The sequence below is a fragment of the Lissotriton helveticus genome, chromosome 2_1, assembly GCF_964261635.1.
Source record: "Lissotriton helveticus chromosome 2_1, aLisHel1.1, whole genome shotgun sequence".
In the NCBI taxonomy this organism is placed as follows: Eukaryota; Metazoa; Chordata; class Amphibia; order Caudata; family Salamandridae; genus Lissotriton; species Lissotriton helveticus.
In genome coordinates this window covers 118,857,466-118,880,108 of record NC_136059.1, presented here as the reverse complement: position 1 = coordinate 118,880,108, position 22,643 = coordinate 118,857,466, and the positions used below count along the sequence as shown (strand labels likewise).

The 22,643-nt window shown below is 50.3% G+C and overlaps 1 protein-coding gene across 9 annotated transcripts in view; it reads left to right on the top strand.

Moving 5' to 3' along the window:
- The window catches only part of DCTN1 (dynactin subunit 1), a 669,529-nt gene that overhangs the window by 497,068 nt on the left and 149,818 nt on the right, over positions 1-22,643 (top strand). For all 9 annotated transcript variants that reach the window (XM_078674588.1, XM_078674584.1, XM_078674585.1 and 6 more), the window contains one exon: positions 2,351-2,519. In XM_078674588.1, the coding sequence (XP_078530714.1) occupies positions 2,351-2,519 (169 nt within the window). The remainder of the gene's footprint in view (positions 1-2,350; positions 2,520-22,643) is intronic.

The window sequence follows — 22,643 nt, the reverse complement described above, 5'->3', positions numbered from 1 at the left end:
TGGTTTAAGAGATCTTTCTGGGGTAGTAGAAGTTTTGTAGTCTGCACAGCCAGACTATGGAACTCTTTGAACCTCAAAAGCGCCTCTGATGTATTGACATTTAGGGAAACACTGAAAACATGACTCTTCAACCCATAGAAACCTGATCTCATCTGTGACATTTACGAGGTCGCTTGTTTTCTTTCCTTTGGCTAACACCTTGACGCCCTCTGGTAGTAGAGCGCTTTAAAAATCTTTTTTTTTTCATTTCAATCAAAGAAGAAGGCTCCTCTTTTGCAATGGTCATGTGAAGTACAGCCAGGATTCTTGACCTCCAGCTGCTAACTTCGGAGGTGAAGACTAATGTTTTTACGAAGGAGCTTCAGCCTTGGCAAACAAATACTGAGCCCCTGCCGTTTATGAAAGCCCTCGTAAACAGTCTTCTCTAGTCTTAAGCAAAACCCTGTACCAGAACTCTAGTGAATAGACAGATAGCCCTCTATCGTCCATCCCCTGGTGATCAAGACTTTGACTTTGCATGACTGAGTGAGTAGTCAAGCAGTCATCAAATAGCAAAATTAACCCCAATGTTTTCCCTACCAGTCCTCCGGATAGGGGGGTCAAAGGACATTGAAACCTCTGGAAAGCAAATGTTTTCTTCAACTAATTTGGCACTATGTTCTGTTAATGCCAGTTGCCTCTTGGGCCCTTTTTGACTCTGTTGCACAAGTCATACCCTGTGTCCCTGATGACGTGTGTCCTGTCCTCAAGGAAGCTATCTAGGTCGGATGTGACATGGTTAAATTAACAGCCACTGTGCATTAGATACCATGGATTGCCTATGCAGACCAAATGGCCCTAGTGTAGCTATTGAAGCACGCCTGGAGGAGGTCCATGGGCTTCTCAGACAATGTTCAGTCCATGTTCCTTGGATCTGCCTTCCGGTGACACTCACCTTTTTGGTGAGAAGGTGGATTTATCCTTTGAGTGCCTTAGGGATAGCAGGGTCAGGACATGAACTTTGGGCCTGTCTGCAACTCCATGTTGGTATCCCCTTATGTTTCATCCCCTCTGACTACGGTAGTGGCTTCCAGTATCGCCATCCAGCACAGACCACGTGGACAACAGGGGCAGCATGCAGCACCATCTTTCACCCCTCCTGCTGCTGCAGTCTGAACTTCTGTAGTGTATCCTTTGAGGAACACTGACACACTGTTTCGGAGGCAGAATCCTTTTTTTCAGCTAGGGGATAACTTCATACAAGGAAGTCCTACAGATTGTCCAATGGGATTACACACAATCATTTATTTTCCCCTCTGGCACCTTACACCACCCACAAATTGGCTGACGAAAGACAATCTGTCCCCCTTGCTGCAAGAAGTGCAGGTCCTTCTGGCCAAAGGAGCCACAAAGAGGATGCTGGCATCAGAAGTAGGCCTTAGCTGTTACTCCATCTATTTTCTGGTGTCGGAAAAAGGCAGAGGCCTTCGTCATGTAAGGGGCCTCTCAATGCCTTCGTATAGAATGCCAATTATAAATTGGCCGTGGGTGTCCACAAACGTTATGGCTCTCGTTCCATAACTTCTCTGCAGGTCAGTGGTTCTAATCGTCCTCTTCGACGAGGACTGGCAGTTGAAAATGGGTTAGCTCCAGGCAGTCGTTACAAACCTCCAGACTATGGCAAACCTCATTTCATTGGGCTTGATTCGAGGCACTGAACAGCAATGTGGAAATTTATCCACAGGTTCTGCAATCATTGCTGTCTACAGCCTGATGGAACAGATGATGCATGTGCGTATGTGGTATTAGGAAAGCGTGAACCAAAAGGCTGCAGAGTGCTGTGTGGATGATGCCATTGTAGGTTAACCCATGCCTATATGAACTGCCAGTAGTTGCACAACACCTGTTAAATATTCCCTGAATAGAAATGCATGCAAGTCACGACAAATTCTAGGTATAGGCTTTATTATCCAGAAGAAAACGCAACATTGTGCTAATTATATTTACATTCTGTCTGATGTACTAGTGCTTGACATTGATCTTGAGATTTTGCATTGGCGAGCTAGAAACTTGTTGCGTTAACCTGCTCTGCTGGGACACTGCTCCAGGTGCGGTGCTATAAAAGCAGTGAATCCACAGAAGATAATCTTGAAGATCCTTATGGTCAGGAAACAACTTCTTTCTGAGTGCATCTTGAAATCATGGCCCTAGAGGCTGCAGCCATTAGCTTGGTCTGTTTCTTCAGCCTCCTATATTATTTTCTATTTAAAGACTCATAACACTGGTTTTGTGAATGAGAGTTATTCCCTTTTGTAAAATGATGAGCAGAGAGAGATTACTTTCATGTTCCTTTATTCGCCCCTCTCTCCAGAGCCATGAATAAATGTAATGTGGAGGTGTATAAGAAGGTTGGAATGCTTTATCCTGAGATGAGCGTTCATGAGCGCTCCCTGGATTTTCTGATCGAGCTGCTACACAAGGATCAACTGGATGAGACGGTCAACGTGGAGCCATTGACAAAGGCCATTAAATACTATCAGGTATGGCAAAAGGACATATAGTGGAAAACGTCAGTGTGTCAAATAATGACTGTTGCATCAGTTGTTTAAAAAAATAATAGATGTATTTCAAAAGCTTTTATCAGGTCCTTAAGCTCCAGGTGTGATTTGATCTGCAGAGGAAACGGAGAAGATTCGGAATGGGTTTTCGTTCAGTTTACAATAGTAATTCATTCCACATCAATTTGCATTTAAACAATTGGATGTAATTAGTACATTATAATGTGTACTTTACCTCTGCAGAATTCCTTTAGAACATAGTCCAGCCACCATACCGGGTACCCAAATGTATTTTGCCTCTCACCATGACAGGGCATGCTCTGTGTCAAACAGGTGGGATGAAACACCAGGTGTAATTACTTCGGAGCAGGTCTATAGGTCAACCAAGTATTTTAATTCTATTTTGTTATTGTTTTCCTTTAAAAATTGATTGAAATTTTGTGTAAAGTTGGCAAAGATTATATCAAAACACTATTGACAGGTAGATGTGGTAATTGTGGCTCAGTAGGACGTACAATTCTGAACATTCTGCATAACATAACAAAAAATGATACAGTAGTGCATGCCAAAGAGATACGGGCTAGCCCTGGAAAACTAGAGAATCCTGTCACTTAGAAAACTATCTTACATTTAGGGTTTTATACTTGCTGACCACATGATTTGAGTGAGACCAACTGGGCTGACACAGTTGGGCAAACAGAAGCAATTGGCATCAACAATGCCCACAATTGTACACTTCCTATGTGTAGATGCTGAAAAAGGACACTAGAAAACTTGTAGAAGCCTCATAGTAAAATGTTTCCCCTTTAAGATGTGGGTTGTTTTTGTGAGTCCTTTTTCAGTGCCTTTTATTCCTGGTGTTTGAATATCGGTTGAGAACTTTACACCTCCAATGATAACAGTTCCTTTTTTCCATGCCACCAATTCCGATTCGAAGCATCAGGGATCAGCATATCCATTTTATTTGCCTTAGTTCTCATTTGCCTGCATTTTGAGCTTCTCGTCTTAATTTCTTTTTCTGTTGGTTGATCCAGCAATTGACTATTTTCTGGTCTTGAAGCAGGTCGAGGAGAATCTATTTGGATTTTGAAATCCTCTTATTCACCTTCTGCTTCTCACACAAGAGAGAGGTAGATTGTGAAGTATTTAAGGAGTGAGGGAGAATGCTGCTTTCATACTATGCAAAGACTGAGCTACTGAGTAAAGCCCTTAGTCTTGAACTGTTCCCAGTGCACATATCTGAGTAAGAGGAGCATCTGAACATGGCAGCTATTGAGTCAAGAAGAGTAGAAACCTTTTTCAAGGAATTCTAAGGCCCAGCTACAGCAGTGTGAGTGTCTACACATTGGGGAGGGATCTCTGGCTTTGTCAGTCCACCCCACGTTTGTGCAGAGGTCAGGAGTGAAGAGGGTTCAACCCCCAGCTGAACAATATGGTCGAAACAGTAGAACTCTGACTGGGCAGGATAGCTTCATTCTGCGTGGGCTTCCTCTGCAACTTGCCTCTCATCGGGTCTCCCTATTGAGCACTGCTATCCTTTGTCATGGGTTTTGGGAGAGGAGATGGTGCTCATTATTGTTTTCACGTATCAAGTCTACAATGTATGGATGGGGCTCTCTGGCAGGTGGAGATGTGGCTTAGAGACGAGAGTTGCGGACTAGATACCTCTGGGCGTAGGTTTTAGTCTTCCTTGGTACTTTCATTATTAAAAGGCATTATAAAAGGTAAAGCCTATTGGCTTTGTTAGCATTTCTTTATCTCAGCCTTACCCCCTTCCTTTACCCTAACCCATATCTAATGCACTAACCACTTGCCTTAAATCTATACTTTTTCAAAATATTGGTATTTCTATTAATATATTTCCTTTATTTTCAGTGTGACTGTTTTTCCTCCAGTTGGGTTTTCTATAGATTAGATTCCTTAAATGTGGTTTTTCTGTTTCAATATTCCATCAAATCATGTACTACATTTCCTTATTGATCAGATCTCTCTCATCCCCATCTATGAACTACACCGCTCCTCATTCTGAAAAACAACCTATAAACGTCCATACAAAAGTGAGGCTCAAGCATAGTTTGTTGGTTTGCCATGTACACAGAAGCTTTCTAGGATTAATGTCGGGGGTCAGGCAGTGTCTCTTCCTCCATTTCAATCTGCCTTTTCTAACATCTGGCATGGTGTTCCTTAAGGATCTGCCACCAGTCCGATTCTTTTTAATATATATCTGAGCCCATTGAGTGACATAATTCGGGCTCACATTGTGAATGTAGTCCACTATGCTGATGACACCTAGATTATCTTATCCTCGGATGGAACCCAGTCTAACGCCTTAGATGTCTTTCATGCCAGTATGCTTGATACTGCGCAGTGGCTACGGAACAACTTTCTACAGTTTAATTCGGATACGACCGAAATCTTATACTGTCAGGTGGGAGGGTCCCTCCACCCCTCCTTCATAACTTCTGGCCCCTCGCAACTTCTACTCCTCTGGCTCCGACTACAACGGCGCGAAATTTGGGAGTCACATTTAGCGCCAACCTGTCTTTGGAGACGCAGGTGAATAAAACGGTGGGATGTTGCTTTGGTCTGATCAGAGCTCTGAGAAAGATCCTCCCGTTGCTTCCTAACTCGGCTAGAGCCTTAATGGTATGAGGCGTTATTTTAAGCAGACTTGATTACTGCAACGCCCTACGGGACTCTTCTGCATCACGGTTGTTAGACCTGACACCCTTGGCGTGGTTTTTCCCCCATCTTTTTGCCTCTGACTCATGTATTTTTTGATGCTGTGCTGGATTTCGTTTTTGCTGGTTTAGATGCTTTGGACACTCTGCCACTGCTGATCAGTGCCAGAGTGTAAGTGCTCCCTCTGTAAATTGTCATATTGGTTGAATATACCTGATTGGCATATTTGTATCACCATCAAGTCCCTAGTAAAGTGCACTGTGTGTGCCAGGGCTGGTGATGACAGATGCTACTAGTGGGCCTGCAGCGCAGATTGCGCCACCCACAGGAGTAGCCCTAAAATGGTGACTCAGGCCTGCCAGCGCAGTGGCCTGTGTGCAGTCAGTGGACTGCCCTGTCCCCCTGGCTAGTGTCTCCACTGGCTGGGCTTAACCCTTCCCTGTCTGTGCACATCAGTCACCCCTATGGAAGGCTCAAGTTACCCCCCGGGCAGGGTGCAGTGTATGGATAAGGTAGAGCATGTACTAGTACAGGTCACATGCTCTGGTAGTGAGCGGCAGCCATTTTGCGCGCTCACTGCTGTAAGGCTATCTTGCTCCATAGACTAACATGGGGGAGGCTGGTCCCAATGGATACCAGCCTATCTCTTCATAGGAACAAGATGGGACATAAGTGAAAGATATCCCTGAACTCAGAATTTAATAACACATCTTTTAGTGAAGGTTGTTTTTAGATCCTGTGTTTGAGAATAGTACTTTTAGAAAGTGGCTGTTCTCTTGTCTAAAACCTTTCTGTGTGCCTGGGCCTGTTTGTGGATTGACTGTCTGGTCTGGGTGTGACAGGGGCTGCAGAGCCCCCGGAGGGAGGGGGTCGGAGTCAGCCCGTGGATGAAAGGCCACATCTGCTGCCAGGGAGGCGGGAGGAGAAAGCGCCTGATAGTGCTGGGCTGTGCCTGCCTGACCACCATGCTGGCTCCCCTTCCTGCCGGCCAAACTGTCACCTCTGACCCTGAAGCTGACCGGAGAAGGAAACCAGAAACACCAGGCGCTCCAGCAACCCCCAGAACTGGTTTAGACCGGGCTCAGGGCCCACTTGCACAAAGACTTCAAAGGACTTCAAAGACTTTCAGGGGTATAAGGGAAGGACCCCTGACTACAGAAGATTAGATTTCAAGATTCTACAATCAAGAAGGAACCTCTGCTGGAAGAAGGACTGCTGGAGAACTAAAGGAAGATTGCCTTGCTGTGTGCTCTAAGGGCTGACCTGTTCTGCTGTGCAACTGAAAGCTGAGGAGGAGAAAGGGACTTTGCTGTGTGCTGTGACCCTGCCTGCTTGAAACTACCAAGACTTTGCTGTGTGCTGTGTCTACAAACTTGAATCTCCAAGGGCCTGAGAAGAGCTGGCCCCCTGTCTGCAACCCAGGGACATAAAGGTTGCCCAAGGACTACGAAACTCTGCTGTGCCCCCTGAAGCTGCTGTGTGGTGAAGAGATCGTGAAACACTGTAGTTGGCTGTGTAGCGCACTGGCAGCTCTGTAATCTGAGTGAGGGCGCCGCGCTGACCCAGCCTGCCGTGTGGCCGAGATCGACGTGTTCATCGACACGTGTGGGAGTGAAGAGCGGAGGTTTGTGGGCCTTCCCAGTGCAGGGCGCACTGAAAACAACTGTGGGCTGCGTCACCGCCGCTGCCCGGGGGCCAGGAATATCTCCAGAAGATTACCGATCGCTGGGGAGCTGCAGCGGCGAAGATCGGAGCCGCCGCGCTCCCATTGGCTGAAGGAGCCAAGCCCCCTCACCAAAGCCGCGACGGGATTGGCTGGAGGAGCGTAGCGTCATTGGCGAGGCTGCGCTGTCATTGGTCGGCGGCCTCGCGTCAGGAGGGGCTCGTCCCAGGAGCCGCGACGGGATTGGCTGCCTGAGCGGAAGCTGATCCTGAAGCCGAGGAAATGCCGTGATCACCGCCGGGACCGGGGAAGGCTGACCTGACCTCGCCGAGGGAATCCATAGCGTCCCGCACCCCTGGCCTGCCGTTCCCCACAAGGTGAGCAGCACCACCTCCCCCGCCGCTCGTTGGATTGTCGAGAGCGGGCGGGAGAGGAAAGGGGACCGGCCGGGGCGGGGACGCGTGCAATCTGCACGGCAGGGTGCGCCTGGGGCCCTCAAGAGACCGAGTCTGTGCCGGGAGAAAGAAAGAGTCCCTGGACCTCGCGATAAGGTGCATTGACAGCGCTTGGAGCCCATATATAGAATTACACGTGGGCATTGTGTTTACTGCTCGTTTTTAGAGCTAAAACAAAGTACATCAATATCACTCGTTTTTCTTTGGGTATTGAAAAGATAAGAGACTTGAGACTGCTTTTTAATAAGAGACTTCCTATATACATGCAACCATTAAGATTAAGTACAACATCTTTCTAGAGAAGTGATTATCGTGCAACTGCTTTATTTACCTTGCTGAAACTAGATAAAGATATATATTTTTATAAAATATACTTACCTGTGTGGTCTCAGTTTGTGGTGGATTGGGGATTATTGTGGTGTTAAGTGCAAATATTATCCACATTGCCTTTGGTTAGCCTAGACTGCTCGTGCCAAGCTACCTAGAGGGTGAGCAGGGGTTATCTCAGAGGGTTGTTCCTTCACCCTGACTAAAGCTAAGGTACTTACCTCTGCCAACTAGAGACCCCCAGATCTAACATTGGTGGCAGCGGTGGGATTTTGAACTAATAATTGCACTTGACCTGCAGTGATTTCTTGTACATCACTAGTCTAGTTTAGCAGAACAGGTTGCGCAAGATTTTTTCTTTTTGGTGAAACCTTTTTAGTTGAAAAGGTTAGGAAGCATCATGTCTCAGAAAGCGCCAAGCGTGAATGGAGAAGTGGAAGTGGAATTTGAAATCCAGGAGTTGTTCACCTATAACAAGGAGCAACTGAAAAAATTCTGCAAACAGCTTGGATGCCCAGCGAAGGGCGGCGCAAACAAGGAAGAGCTACAGAAAGCTCTGAGGGCCTGGTGGGAGGCCAAACATGGTGATCCAGAAGCTACTATTGGATAGGGAGGCACACAGGAGAATGCTTTTTTGTCCAGTGAATTGCCAGTGAGGAAGCCAGCGTCTAGGACTGGCAGCAACCACTCCAGTAGGATTATTTCTCCAGAGGAGGTGGAGGAGAATCAGAGAGCTAGGGCCCATGAGATTGAGCTTTTTAAGCTCAAAGCAGAAGCAGATGAGAGGAGACTGCGCCTTGAAACTGAGAAAGAGGCGCAGGAGAGAAGAAATACTCTCGCTTTGGAGGAGAAGAAACTCCAATTGGCTCATGAGTTGAGCTGGACATTAAAGCCAAAAAGGAGGAGTCCAGTTTTAATGGTGGCAGCGTACAACCAGTACAGGCGGGTAAGGTATACATACCAAAGGATCTGGTACAGAATTATCAGAGGGGTGAGGATATTTATGCGTGGTTCAAAGCGTATGAACTTGCCTTAAAGATGAATGAAGTGCCTGAGAAGAATTGGGGGGCAGGATTGTGGAAGCATTTTGAAGCCTCTGGGAGGGATGTTTTGGCACCCTTAGAAGCAGCAGGTGCTTTATCCTACCACGCTATGAAGGAGGCTTTGTTCCTCAGGTATGGGCTCACTTTAGAACAGTACCGCCAGAAGTTTAGGAACTTCAAGAAGCTTGATTCAAGTACTTGGGTGGAGTGTGTGAGTATGTACACGCGTGCACTGGAAGGTTGGATAAAGGGCAGCAAAGTTACTGATTATGTGGGGTTGTGTCACTTGATTAGTTGGGAGCACTTAAGTAGTTTATGTGTTCCAGAGCTGCGCCAGCAAGTTAACTGATCCCAGTGAGCTTGCCAAAGAGGCGGACCGCTGGACTAGCACCAGGGTCCACAAGGGGGTGGTAAGTACCCCAGCCAAAGGTGGACAGGGTCCCCAGCAGAAGAGTGGGGGGGACACGGGTAATCAAAAGGAGTCTTCTAAAGGGCCCCAAAATGGTTCCCAGGAGAAGGTGTCTCAACCCCCCAAGCCTAAGAAGTCCTGGCCCCATAAGGGCACGCAGGACAAAAGGCCCCCGCCTACTTGCTATTCATGTAGGGAGGTGGGGCACATTGCCCCCAAATGTCCAAAGAAACCTCCAGCACCCACTGGTGCTCCAGCGCCGGCGTTAGCCAGTGTAGCTTTGGGAGGGGATTTGATTTCTAGTGGGGAGAAGGGGTTAGCATTGATGACTCTTGTCTCTCTAGGAGACCAAAAGATGGCCCAGGAAACTTTGCTGCCCCAAAACACTAAGAAATACGGGCAGAAGGTGACCATCAATGGACAGGAAATAGAGGCCCTGAGAGACACAGGGGCCAGCGTGACATCTGTCAGGTGTCGGTGGGTATCTGAAGAGCAAATTGTTCCCAAGGTACTCCGGCCTGTGGTGGCATCTGACAGTTCAGTGCGCTACTGCAAGTTGGCAAAAGTTCCATTTGAATGGGGAGGGGTCTCTGGTATTTCCAAGATGTTGGCGCTAGGGGTTATTGAGCCCTCCAGCAGCCCCTGGGCTACCCCAGTGGTCTTAGTGCCTAAGAAAGCTGCTACCCCAGGTGGCACCCCAGAACTCCAGTTCTGCGTGGACTACCGTGGGCTCAATGCGGTCACCAAGACTGACGCGCACCCCATCCCCAGAGCTGAGGTTGGGAGCTGCCCAGTACCTGAGCACTTTTGATTTGACTTCAGGGTACTGGCAGATTGCCTTAACTGAGGGGGCCAAGGAGAGGTCAGCATTTTCAACGCCAGAGGGGCACTTCCAGTTCCGTGTCATGCCCTTTGGGTTGAAAAATGCCCCCGCCACATTTCAGAGATTGGTCAACCAGGTACTGGCGGGGCTGGAGCAATTCAGTGCAGCCCACCTGGATGACATTGCTGTGTTCAGCTCCACTTGGGAGGAACACCTGCAACACTTCACTGAAGTGTTGAAGGCTCTGCAGAAGGCAGGCCTCACTATCAAGGCCAGTAAATGCCAGCTAGGGCAGGGATCGGTGGTGTACTTGGGACACCAGGTGGGGAGCGGCCAGGTGGCGCCCCTACAGGCGAAGATTGATACCATTCTGGCTTGGGAGCCCCCCCAGACCGAGGTGAGAGCCTTTTTAGATCTCACCGGGTATTACAGACGGTTTGTCAAAGGTTATGGCACCATTGTAGCTCCTTTGACAGAGCTGACAACTAGAAATCAGCCCAGGAAAGTGAATTGGACTGAGGCCTGTCAAACTGCTTTTGACACCCTCAAAGCTGCCATGTGCACAGCACCGGTGCTTAAGGCACCTGACTTTTCCAGTGAGTTCATTGTGCAAACTGACGCTTCAGAGCAAGGCGTGGGAGCAGTACTCTCACAGATCAATGATGAGGGCGGAGACCAACCGGTGGCTTTCATTAGCAGGAGGCTAATCCCCAGGGAACAGAAATGGAGTGCCATTGAAAGAGAAGCTTTCGCTGTGGTCTGGGCTCTGAAGAAGCTGAGGCCCTACCTGTTTGGGACTCACTTCCGTGTTCAGACCGACCACAGGCCCCTCAGATGGTTAATGCAGATGAGGGGTGAGAATCCAAAACTGTTGAGGTGGTCCATTTCCCTACAGGGGATGGACTTTACGGTGGAGCACCGCCCTGGTACAGAACACGCCAATGCTGATGGTCTGTCCAGATTCTTCCGCCTTAGTGATGAGGACTCCCAAGAGGTTGGGTAGTTCTCCCCACTTTCAGCTGGAGGGGACACGTGTTAGACCTGACACCCGTGGCGTGGTTTTTCCCCCATCTTTTTGCCTCTGACTCATGTATTTTTTGATGCTGTGCTGGATTTCGTTTTTGCTGGTTTAGATGCTTTGGACACTCTGCCACTGCTGATCAGTGCCAGAGTGTAAGTGCTCCCTCTGTAAATTGTCATATTGGTTGAATATACCTGATTGGCATATTTGTATCACCATGAAGTCCCTAGTAAAGTGCACTGTGTGTGCCAGGGCTGGTGATGACAGATGCTACTATCAATCAATCAATCAATCAATCATAGACATTTATAGAGCGCTCTACTTACCCGGAGGGTCTCAAGGCGCTAGGGGGGGGGGGTGCTGCTACTGCCCGAACAGCCAGGTCTTGAGCTTCTTCCTGAAGGCGAGGTGGTCTTGGGTCAGGCGCAGGTCGGTCGGGAGGGAGTTCCAGGTCTTGGCAGCCAGGTAGGAGAAGGACCTTCCTCCTGTTGTCGTTCTTCGGATGCGGGGGACGGCGGCGAGGGCGTGACTGGCTGATCGGAGGTGTCGTTTGGGAGCGTAGAAGTTGATGCGGTTGTTGAGGTAGCTCGGGCCTTGATCGTGTAGGGCTTTGTGTGCGTGGGTGAGGAGACGGAAGGTGATTCTCTTGTTGACCGGGAGCCAGTGCAGGTCTCTTAGGTGTCCGGAGATGTGGCTGTGTCGTGGGATGTCGAGGATGAGTCTGGCTGAGGCGTTCTGGATCCGTTGGAGTCTCTTCTGGAGCTTGGCGGTGGTTCCGGCGTAGAGGGCGTTGCCGTAGTCCAGTCGGCTGGTGACGAGGGCCTGGGTGACAGTCTTCCTGGTCTCGGTGGGGATCCACCGGAAGATTTTCCGTAGCATGCGCAGGATGTTGAAGCACGACGAGGAGACTGCGTTGACTTGCTTGGTCATGGAGAGGGAGGAGTCCAGGATGAAGCCCAGGTTGCGTGCGTGGTCTGTCGGTTTGGGTGCAGTTCCCAGGGCGGGGGGCCACCAGGAGTCGTCCCAGGCGGAGGGCGAGGATCCCAGGATGAGGACTTCCGTCTTGTCCGAGTTCAGCTTCAGGCGGCTGGTCGACATCCACTCGGCTACTTCTTTCATTCCTTCGTGAAGGTTGGCTCTGGCGGCGGCGGGGTCGTTGGTAAGGGAGAGGATCAGCTGGGTATCGTCGGCGTAGGAGATGATGTTCAGGTTGTGTTGGCGTGCGATGGCCGCGAGGGGGCTCATGTAGACGTTGAAGAGGGTGGGGCTCAGAGAGGATCCTTGGGGGACGCCGCAGATGACTTCGGTGGCCTTTGATTTGTACGGAGATAGGCGGACTCTCTGGGTTCTTCCGTCGAGGAAGGAGATGATCCATTCCAGTGCCTTCTCCTGGATTCCGACGTTGTAGAGGCGCTGCACTAGGGTGCGGTGGTAGACGGTGTCGAAGGCCGCGGAGAGGTCTAGAAGGATGAGGGCCGCTGTTTCTCCGTTATCCATCAGGGTTCGGATGTCATCGGTGGCAGCGATCAGGGCGGTCTCGGTGCTGTGGTTGGCTCGGAAGCCAGACTGTGAGGGGTCGAGGGATCCGTTCGTCTCGAGGAAGGCGGCCAGTTGTTTGTTGACGGTCTTCTCGATGACTTTGGCTGGAAACGGGAGGAGCGAGATGGGGCGGTAATTCTTCAGTTCGGTGGGGTCCGCTGTTGGTTTCTTGAGTAGAGCGCTGAGTTCGGCGTGCTTCCAGCTCTCAGGGAAGGTGGCGGTGTCGAATGAGGTGTTGATGATGTCCCGCAGGTGGGGTGCGATGACAGCGTCGGCCTTGTTGAAGACGTGGTGAGGGCAAGGGTCGGTCGGAGATCCGGAGTGGATGGAGTTCATCGTGCGGACGGTGTCTTCGGTGCTGATAGGAGTCCAGGCGCGGAGGGTGGTGGTGGGGGGCGGTGGTTCGGTTGAGTCGGGCGTGGCGTTCGTCGGTTGGGTGTTGAAGCTGTTGTGTATGTCCGCGATCTTGTTGTGGAAGTAGGAGGCGAGGGAGTTGCAGAGTTCTTGCGATGGGGTGATGTCGTTGTTTCCGGCGTTGGGGTTGGAGAGCTCTTTCACGATGTTGAAGAGTTCCTTGCAGTTGTGTGCGTTGTTGTCCAGTCGGTCCTTGAATGCAGTTTTCTTGGTGTCGCGGATCAGCTGGTGGTGCTTCCGGGTGGCAAGCTTGAGGGTGGTCATGTTGTCCGGTGTTGGCTCCCTTCTCCAGGCTTTCTCGAGGGCTCGGCAGTTCTTTTTGGAGCTCTTGAGTTCGTCGGTGAACCATGGGGCCTTCTTGCTGCCGGGTCTGCTGGGCGGGGTCTTCAGTGGGGCGAGTACGTCCGCGCAGTTGCTGATCCACTTCGTGAGGTTGTCGGCGGCCTGGCTGGGGTTCGCTGAGCTGGCGGGAGGGTGCTGGCTCAGGGAAGCGGCGAGCTGGTCGGCTGTGATCTTGCTCAAGCTTCTGCGGGCAACCTGTTGCTGGTGGTGGTGGATCGTCGTTCTTCTGAAGGTGAAGTGGACGCAGCTGTGGTCCGTCCAGTGGAGTCCAGTGGCGTGGCTGAAGGTGATGTCTTTGCTGGATGAGAAGACGGCGTCGAGTGTGTGTCCGGCGAGGTGGGTGGGGGTGGTCACCAGCTGCTTGAGTCCGAGGTTGGCGAGGTTGTCCAGCAGGGTGGTGGTGTTGCGGTCGTTGTTGTTCTCCAGGTGGAAGTTGATGTCCCCCAGGAGGATGTAGTCAGCGGAGGGGAGGGCATGCGGGCTGACGAAGTCGGCGATGTCCTCGCTGAATCGTGTGCGTGGTCCAGGGGGTCGGTAGATCAGGGTGCCTCTGAGGGTGGTCTTCGGGTCGGTGTGGATCTGGAAGTGTAGGTGTTCGGCGGTGGTCAGGATGTCGTCTGTGCTGGTCGTGATGCGGAGGGTGTCCCTGTGGATGATGGCGATGCCTCCTCCTATCTGGTTGGCAGTGCGGTCCCTCCGGGTGATCTTGTAGCCCTCTGGGATGGCGATGGCGATGTCGGGCGCTGAAGAGGCGTTCATCCAGGTCTCCGTGAGGAAGGCAACGTCAGGAGCTGTGGTGTCGATGAGGTTCCAGAGTTCGATGGCGTGTCTGTGGACTGAGCGGGTGTTGAGCAGGATGCACTTGAGGTGGTTGGTGCTGGTGTTCGTCTTGGCGGGTGCTGGTGCGAGGCAGGTCCGGATGCAGGTGAACTTGCAGGCGGTGCAGCAGAAGGGTCCGTGGGAGCGCCTCGGGGTGGCACGGTAGCATCCCGGGGCTCGTCCGTCGTTGAGTGCGATGAGGGCGGCGGCGTCGTACGTCCGGCGGGTGGGCTGGGATCTGCGGGGGCCAGGGGTCCTGGCACTGGGCGCGGTCCAGGCACGGACGGGCGCAGACGGGCTTACCTTTGGCGCACCTTCGGCGCTCAGTCGGCGCTCCCGCTGCGCGCGTCCGCTGCGCTGTCGCTGAGGGGGCGTCATAAGAAGGGATCCGGGAGGGCGGGTCAGGCGGGTGGCGGGGAGCGCGTGGGCCTATCGGTAGGCGGGGGGGGGCGGGGTCGCGTCAAAAACCGGCGCGAAATCCAGGCGGCCGGCCCTGCGGCGGCTGGGGCGCCGGGATGGATCGGCAGCAGGCAGGCAGGCAGCAGGTAAGTGGCAGGCAGCAGGCGGGGAGCGAGGGGGCAACCAGGCCGAGGGCACAGTGGTCGCTGCAAGTCTGGGGTCGGGGTCCCCTTAAGAAGGGATCCGGGAGGGCGGGTCAGGCGGGAGGCGGGGAGCGCGTGGGCCTATCGGTAGGCGGGGGGGCGGGGTCGCGTCAAAAACCGGCGCGAAATCCAGGCGGCCGGCCCTGCGGCGGCTGGGGCGCCGGGCTGGATCGGCGATCAAGGCGGGCGGCCCTGCGGCGCCTGGGGCGCCGGGATGGATCGGCAGCAGGCAGGCAGGCAGCAGGTAAGTGGCAGGCAGCAGGCGGGGAGCGAGGGGGCAACCAGGCCGAGGGCACAGTGGTCGCACTAGTGGGCCTGCAGCGCAGATTGCGCCACCCACAGGAGTAGCCCTAAAATGGTGACTCAGGCCTGCCAGCGCAGGGCCTGTGTGCAGTCAGTGGACTGCCCTGTCCCCCTGGCCAGTGTCTCCACTGGCTGGGCTTAACCCTTCCCTGTCTGTGCACATCAGTCACCCCTATGGAAGGCTCAAGTTACCCCCCGGGCAGGGTGCAGTGTATGGATAAGGTAGAGCATGTACTAGTGCAGGTCACACGCTCTGGTAGTGAGCGGCAGCCATTTTGTGCGCTCACTGCTGTAAGGCTATCTTGCTCCATAGAATAACATGGGGGAGGCTGGTCCCAATGGATACCCGCCTATCTCCTCATAGGAACAAGATGGGACATAAGTGAAAGATATCCCTGAACTCAGAATTTAATAACACATCTTTTAGTGAAGGTTGTTTTTAGATCCTGTGTTTGAGAATAGTACTTTTAGAAAGGGGCTGTTCTCTTGTCTAAAACCTTTCTGTGTGCCTGGGCCTGTTTGTGGATTGACTGTCTGGTCTGGGTGTAACAGGGGCTGCAGAGGGAGGGAGGGGGTCGGAGTCAGCCCGTGGATGAAGGGCCACATCTGCTGCCAGGGAGGCGGGAGGAGAAAGCGCCTGATAGTGCCGGGCTGTGCCTGCCTGACCACCATGCTGGCTCCCCTTCCTGCCGGCCAAACTGTCACCTCTGACCCTGAAGCTGACAGGAGAAGGAAACCAGAAACACCCAGCGCTCCAGCAACCCCCAGAACTGGTTTAGACCGGGCTCAGGGCCCACTTGCACAAAGACTTCAAAGGACTTCAAAGACTTTCAGGGGTATAAGGGAAGGACCCCTGACTACAGAAGATTAGATTCCAAGATTCTAAAGGAAGATTGCCTTGCTGTGTGCTCTAAGGGCTGACCTGTTCTGCTGTGCAACTGAAAGCTGAGGAGGAGAAAGGGACTTTGCTGTGTGCTGTGACCCTGCCTGCTTGAAACTACCAAGACTTTGCTGTGTGCTGTGTCTACAAACTTGAATCTCCAAGGGCCTGAGAAGAGCCCTGTCTGCAACCCAGGGACATAAAGGTTGCCCAAGGACTACAAAACTCTGCTGTGCCCCATGAAGCTGCTGTGTGGTGAAGAGATCGTGAAACACTGTAGTTGGCTGTGTAGCGCACTGGCAGCTCTCTAATCTGAGTGAGGGCGCCGCGCTGACCCAGCCTGCCGTGTGGCCGAGATCGACGTGTTCATCGACACGTGTGGGGGTGAAGAGCGGAGGTTTGTGGACCTTCCCAGTGCAGGGCGCACTGAAAACAACTGTGGGCTGCGTCACCGCCGCTGCCCGGGGCCAGGAATATCTCCAGAAGATTACCGATCGCTGGGGAGCTGCAGCGGCGAAGATCGGAGCCGCCGCGCTCCCATTGGCTGAAGGAGCCAAGCCCCCTCTCCAAAGCCGCGACGGGATTGGCTGCCGGAGCGTAGCGTCATTGGCGAGGCTGCGCTGTCATTGGTCGGCGGCCTCGCGTCAGGAGGGGCTCGTCCCAGGAGCCGCGACGGGATTGGCTGCCTGAGCTGAAGCTGATCCTGAAGCCGAGGAAGTGCCGTGATCACCGCCGGGACCGGGGAAGGCTGACCTGACCTCGCCGAGGGAATCCATAGCGTCCCGCACCCCTGGCCTGCCGTTCCCGACAAGGTGAGCAGCACCACCTCCCCCGCCGCTCGTTGGATTGTCGAGAGCGGGCGGGAGAGGAAAGGGGACCGGCCGGGGCGGGGACGCGTGCAATCTGCACGGCAGGGTGCGCCTGGGGCCCTCAAGAGACCGAGGCTGTGCCGGGAAAAAGAAAGAGTCCCTGGACCTCGCGGTAAGGCGCATTGACAGCGCTTGGAGCCCATATATAGAATTACACGTGGGCATTGTGTTTACTGCTCGTTTTTAGAGCTAAAACAAAGTACATCAATATCACTCGTTTTTCTTTGGGTATTGAAAAGATAAGAGACTTGAGACTGCTTTTTAATAAGAGACTTCCTATATACATGCAACCATTAAGATTAAGTACAACATCTTTCTAGAGAAGTGATTATCGTGCAACTGCTTTATTTACCTTGCTGAAACTAGATAAAGATATATATTTTTATTAAATATACTTACCTGTGTGGTCTCAGTTTGTGGTGGATTGGGGATTATTGTGGTGTTAAGTGCAAATATTATCCACATTGCCTTTGGTTAGCCTAGACTGCTCGTGCCAAGCTACCTAGAGGGTGAGCAGGGGTTATCTCAGAGGGTTGTTCCTTCACCCTGACTAGAAGCAAGGGTCCCTACTTGGTCTAAGGTACTTACCTCTGCCAACTAGAGACCCCCAGATCTAACAACGGTGTTTAGCCAAGCTACATTAGCACCCAGTGCTGCAAAGAATACACTTCAAGTCCCTATGCATAGTGTTCAGGACTTTGCACAGATCTGGCCCTAAGCCTCTACAGAAGGAACTGGTTTGGTACACTCCCACTCGGATACTCCGCTCCTCTTCTGCTTGTTTGGCAAAGGTCTCTAGTTTCAACAAGGTTAGAATGGGAGGGAGGGCTTTTAGCCTTGCTGCTGCAAGGCTATGGAACAAGCTACCACTTGAAATTAGACAATGCAACACCTTGTCTCTGTTTAGGAAAAGGATTAAAACGTGGCTGTTTGCCAGAAAATGATCTCTTGTTTCTAAGTGCTGTCTAATCGGTCTCTTCCTCTTCACGTTATGTTGGGTTGCGTCTTGTACCACAGCTCCAGGGTAACCATAGGGTGTTTATTGCGCTTGATAAATGCTATAAAAATAAAAAATACAAAAGTAAAATGTTATGTTCGAGGCATATGGGGTGCGGACCACACACTTTTGCATTAGATCACCATTTGGTAGTGGGCCGGGATGGTTAAACTTTGTTGTTGTCTTAGAAGAGTCTTTGTCTGCTAGGTGACTCCTCCCTTAGACCGTAGTACGCATGGGCATCGACTCCATCCTCAGATTGTTTTTTTTCCGCCATCGGGCTCGGATGTGTTTATCGGTCGGTCCCGTTACCGATCTCCTTTCGAATCCATAAATCAACTAAAACATCAATCATCGTCTTCGACACTGATTCCGGTCGCCCGCGTCGAAGAGAGGATCCACTTCTCCATTCCAGCGCTCATCGGGGCCGTTGGGCCCAACTGCACCACTGGGCCTTTGGCTAATGGAAAGAATACCGTTCAAGAAGTGCCCTCAGTGTGGACACAAGTTTCCTCACACCGACCTGCATGAGGTTTGCAACTTGTGCTTGTCTCCAGAGCCTGAGAGTCGAGACTGTGAGGCCTGCGCTTCGTTCCGGTCCAAGAAAACAATGCGGGGTCGTCGAGCTTGAAGAGCTATGGAGCAGTCATCGTCGTCGACACCAGACCTCCTCATCGACGTGGCGCCGATCGAGGTAGACGTCGAAGAACAAGAAGAAGACGTCGCTTCCGAAGCAGTCAGCTTCCAGTGAGGAGGATCGATCCGAAGATGACTATCTAATTCCAGCTGGTCAACAGGTCGTGATTAAGAGCGTCGACCCTGTTCACCCCCCCATACCGGGACAGGCTTCGGTTCCACCCCCACCTTCGGGTCCGGGTGCGCACCGATCGAAACCTTCCGACGCCCCGCCTTCGGGCTCAGCAGCAAAGAGTATTAAAAAGCCTCCAGTCGGCTCGGGCTCGAGTCAGACTGTCGGTCCCGAAAAGCAGAAAGTGCTTAAACCGAAGTTAACACCGGCACCGACACACACATCAATGCCGAAAGTTACCGAACCGAAACCAAGTTCGGCACCGAAAGGGGTTCCAAAACCAAGTTCGGCACCGAAAGACGTTCCAAAAGTTACCGAAACAAAGACCACTCCGGTAACTAAAAAAGCGGACCCGAAAGCGGTTTCCATATCTAAACACTCTTCGGCACCAAAAGCTTCGGATCCAAAAAGCACAGATCCAAAGAAAAAGCTAGAAAAGTCTTCGGAACCGAAATCAAGAACTGTTTCCAAGGCAATAGACACTGAGAAGGCTAAGCCTGATGGTTCCAAACCACATAAATCGGCGCCGAAAAAGGATTTACCTATAGAAGAGCTATTCCAGCCTGGTGTAATGCAAAAGACTCTAAACATTCATCCAAACACTGGAAAGGTGTACACAGTGCCTGAAAAGAGGTAAACGGACTGTCCTAAACCATCTCCTGTTCCTCCAAAGAAGCATGTTCAGACTTCCCCTACAAATATTCCATCACCAGAAGTAGAAATACTACCAGATATTTCTCCTGTGCACTCACCAGCTAGCACACATAGTATAATACCTCTAGAGGATGATTATGGGGATACATACTCACAAAAGAGTTATCAGCAAATAGATGACATTAATGACCCAGATGATATGGCTGGATCATCAGGTGACCCATGGGAGGATTACAATGCACCAGATGCACCAGATCTACCACAAGACGAGGCATACCTGTCTAGGCCATTTCCACCAGATGACACCATAGGGTTCACACAACTCATACATAGAGCAGCTACTTTTCATGGTGTAGACCTGCATACAGATCCAATAGAAGAGGATTTTCTTATGGATACACTGTTAACGTCACATAAAACCACTACCACACTTCCAATACTTAATGGAGTGGTAAGACACGCACCAGAAATATTTAAAGACCCAGTCAGGGCCAGGAAAACAGAAACGGTCAGAACAGAACCCTGCCGGAAATATATAGGTATGGTCCTACAAAAGGATCCTAAAGAATTAAAGGAGCAATGGACCTACCATTCAGAGCCAAACAGCAAGTCATTCAGGAGTAGGTATATTTTTTATATATATCTTTTATTTATTCATTTTTTTAGATTTTCAAGATTCCATAGATTGATATTGCAAAAGTTAAAATACATATACATTTATTATACAGAAATTAGGGTTAAAACACCCATAATCAATATAGCAAATATTGTCCCACAAACACCGTACATATCTCACACTCACAAAACCATCATCAGCATGTTATAGTACCAGTTTACTCTAAATATGCAACGGACCATAACGCCAAATCAATGAGCACATAATAGGGTACATCAACTTACCAATAGATGTTTAACCCACGTTCTGAGTGCGAGCCATCAGTCAAGAAGAGATTGGATCAAAAGATATGCTCTACGGAGAGTATTCTTCAAGAGATGGGCAACAGCAACCTAGTCGGTGTTAGCGAATCTTCCAGGCCCTTCACAGGAGGCACTAGAATCTAGGGAGGGCAAGAAAACAACCCAAGAATAAGGGCCAATGGATATATATCATCGAATACACAGTCTTCCCTTGGTATGTTTCACAGAAAACCAGTATTAGGGCCAAGCGGTATGTGCATCGCCGAGTCCGTAGTAGGCCCTTAATATATTAGACAGGTTCCCCAGAATCACTCGACAGGGAAAAAAACTAAATACTGGCATCAAAGGGCTTCCCTACAAGGTGGTCAGGGGGGTATACAGGGACCTTAATGACGCCTATGGGCTCCAAAATAAGGTTGATAAAGGAGCATGGGCCTACATGAATTTTAATCAGAGGCGACGAGCTCAGGGATAAGACCTTGGAGCGGTGTCTCTATTCAAAAGTTGAAAGTGTCCACAAGATGAACTGGTTCCGGATAGATTAGCAGTCTGTAGAACAACCTATATACATAACGTTACAAATAAACCAATATATTTTTATCTCCTCATGGGGGTGAAAATTAACAAGGTAACACGGCTGCCCACTTCATTTAGTTTATGGAAAGGGAGATCTAAAGTCCAAAAATGGACGGTTTGCGTGTCTCAAATGTAAGGGTACGGGGAGCCGGAAAATAGGTTTCAGGGATCCTAGTATAAGCAAGAGGACACTCATGCGAATGTAGTCCTGCCAGTCAACCTAGGTATGTGTCCCCAGAGAAGAGCCGGTTTAAGGATCCCAGTTTAAATAAGAGAGAATTCATACGAGTATACTCCTTCTAGTTATATCTGGGTATATGGCCCCAGTGGGTCCCGACATGGATCAACGTTAACACACGCGTACCTGGGACTAATCAAAGTGCCATGGTCCACCTGATATAAAAATCGAGGCTTCTTTATCAGAACACCCGTGGGTCAGCAGATAATGGTCTATAAAGAGAATACAGACTCACTAGTTAACCGGCACAAGCACCATCGGCAGGTTCAATCCCTACCCAGGGGGCACCAATTATTAAGCATAAGCCGGTAGTAGATGGGGGGAGGTCCCCGCACTGGAATACGTATCGGGGACCCGAGGGCACAGTCTGTGATACATGCATAGTACACCTGATAGATCGAGAGGGTCCGTCGCCACTTACCAGAGTCAATTTCAATAAAGAATCTTTATTCGGTGATTAAAAAACACCATAAAAGCACATATATATATATATACATTGATAAAAAGTTATTAAACATTAATCAAGATCCTTATACAGAATTAATACAAGTAGAAATACCGACGTACAGAACCATGAACTTAAAATAGAAAATCCAAAATCTTTCAATCCTAACCCCTAGTCATTCTTAATCGGACCGCAACCTTAATAAAATTCATAATACAACACAAGGTTAGGGGATCGGAGGCTTTTTGCAAGAAGACTAATGCATCCCTAGCATGTTCCTGTTGGGCATTTTTTAAAATATTTACAAGAAAACTGCGCCTGGGCATAGAAAAATAGGGACAGAGTAAAACAAAATGGAGGGAGTCCTGCGGAGACCTGTTGTCGCAACCGCAGGGTCCCTTCTGCTCGATTGACGTGGTGAAACCTGCTGGTGAAGCCAACATAAAAGGAAGTAAATTCAGTCTAAAACGGCACATAAGTAATCTATCCTGTGCATTATGCACGAGGTACAGATAAGGCTCCATACCCTCCACACTCTTCACCAGATTATGAGCCCTCACAGTCTTTTTAACTCTTTCAGCCTCAGATCTGCATTGGATTTTCCGCTCTAGGAAAATTTCCCCTACTTGTTTCTTGTGCTGGGCTGAAATTGTTGTAGGGTTCTTGAAGAGGTTTCCAAAACCTAAATCCTCAAGGGTGTTTTTCACGTATTTAAGCCAGGGGATGCGCATACAATTAGTCCTATCTAAGCAGTCCAATAAAATTTCTCTGCTTAGATGCGCATCTGGATTAACCCATATTTTTAACCAGGCCACAATTGGCCTAAATTTTAACAGGTCATCCAAGTATGGCCTCCCTAGCTCCCTATGAGCTATGATTCCGGCGGTGCTGGGTGGCACCCTCAGGATAGATTTCAGATATTTGTTTTCTTCCTGTTGGATTCTGGTAGTGTTCACAAAGCCCCATACTTCTGCCCAATAGATTACTTTGGAGCGTGATACGGAGCAATACAAGTTCATCACCTGTTCCAGGCTCCATCTACCTAACCTCCTGCCGTATCCTGCTATTGCCCCATTAGAGGCAATCATTTTACTACAACGTTCCGCCACCAAGGAGTTAAACTGCAAAGCGCCATCGAAGGTTACTCCAAGATAAGCGAACGTTTTGACCTCCTCTAGAATATAGGTGCCTATTGTATAAGTAAATTTAAAGGAAGGTTTTTTGCCGGCCAGGAGCACATAAGATTTACCCAGGTTGACAGATAGATCCAGGGTGCTCA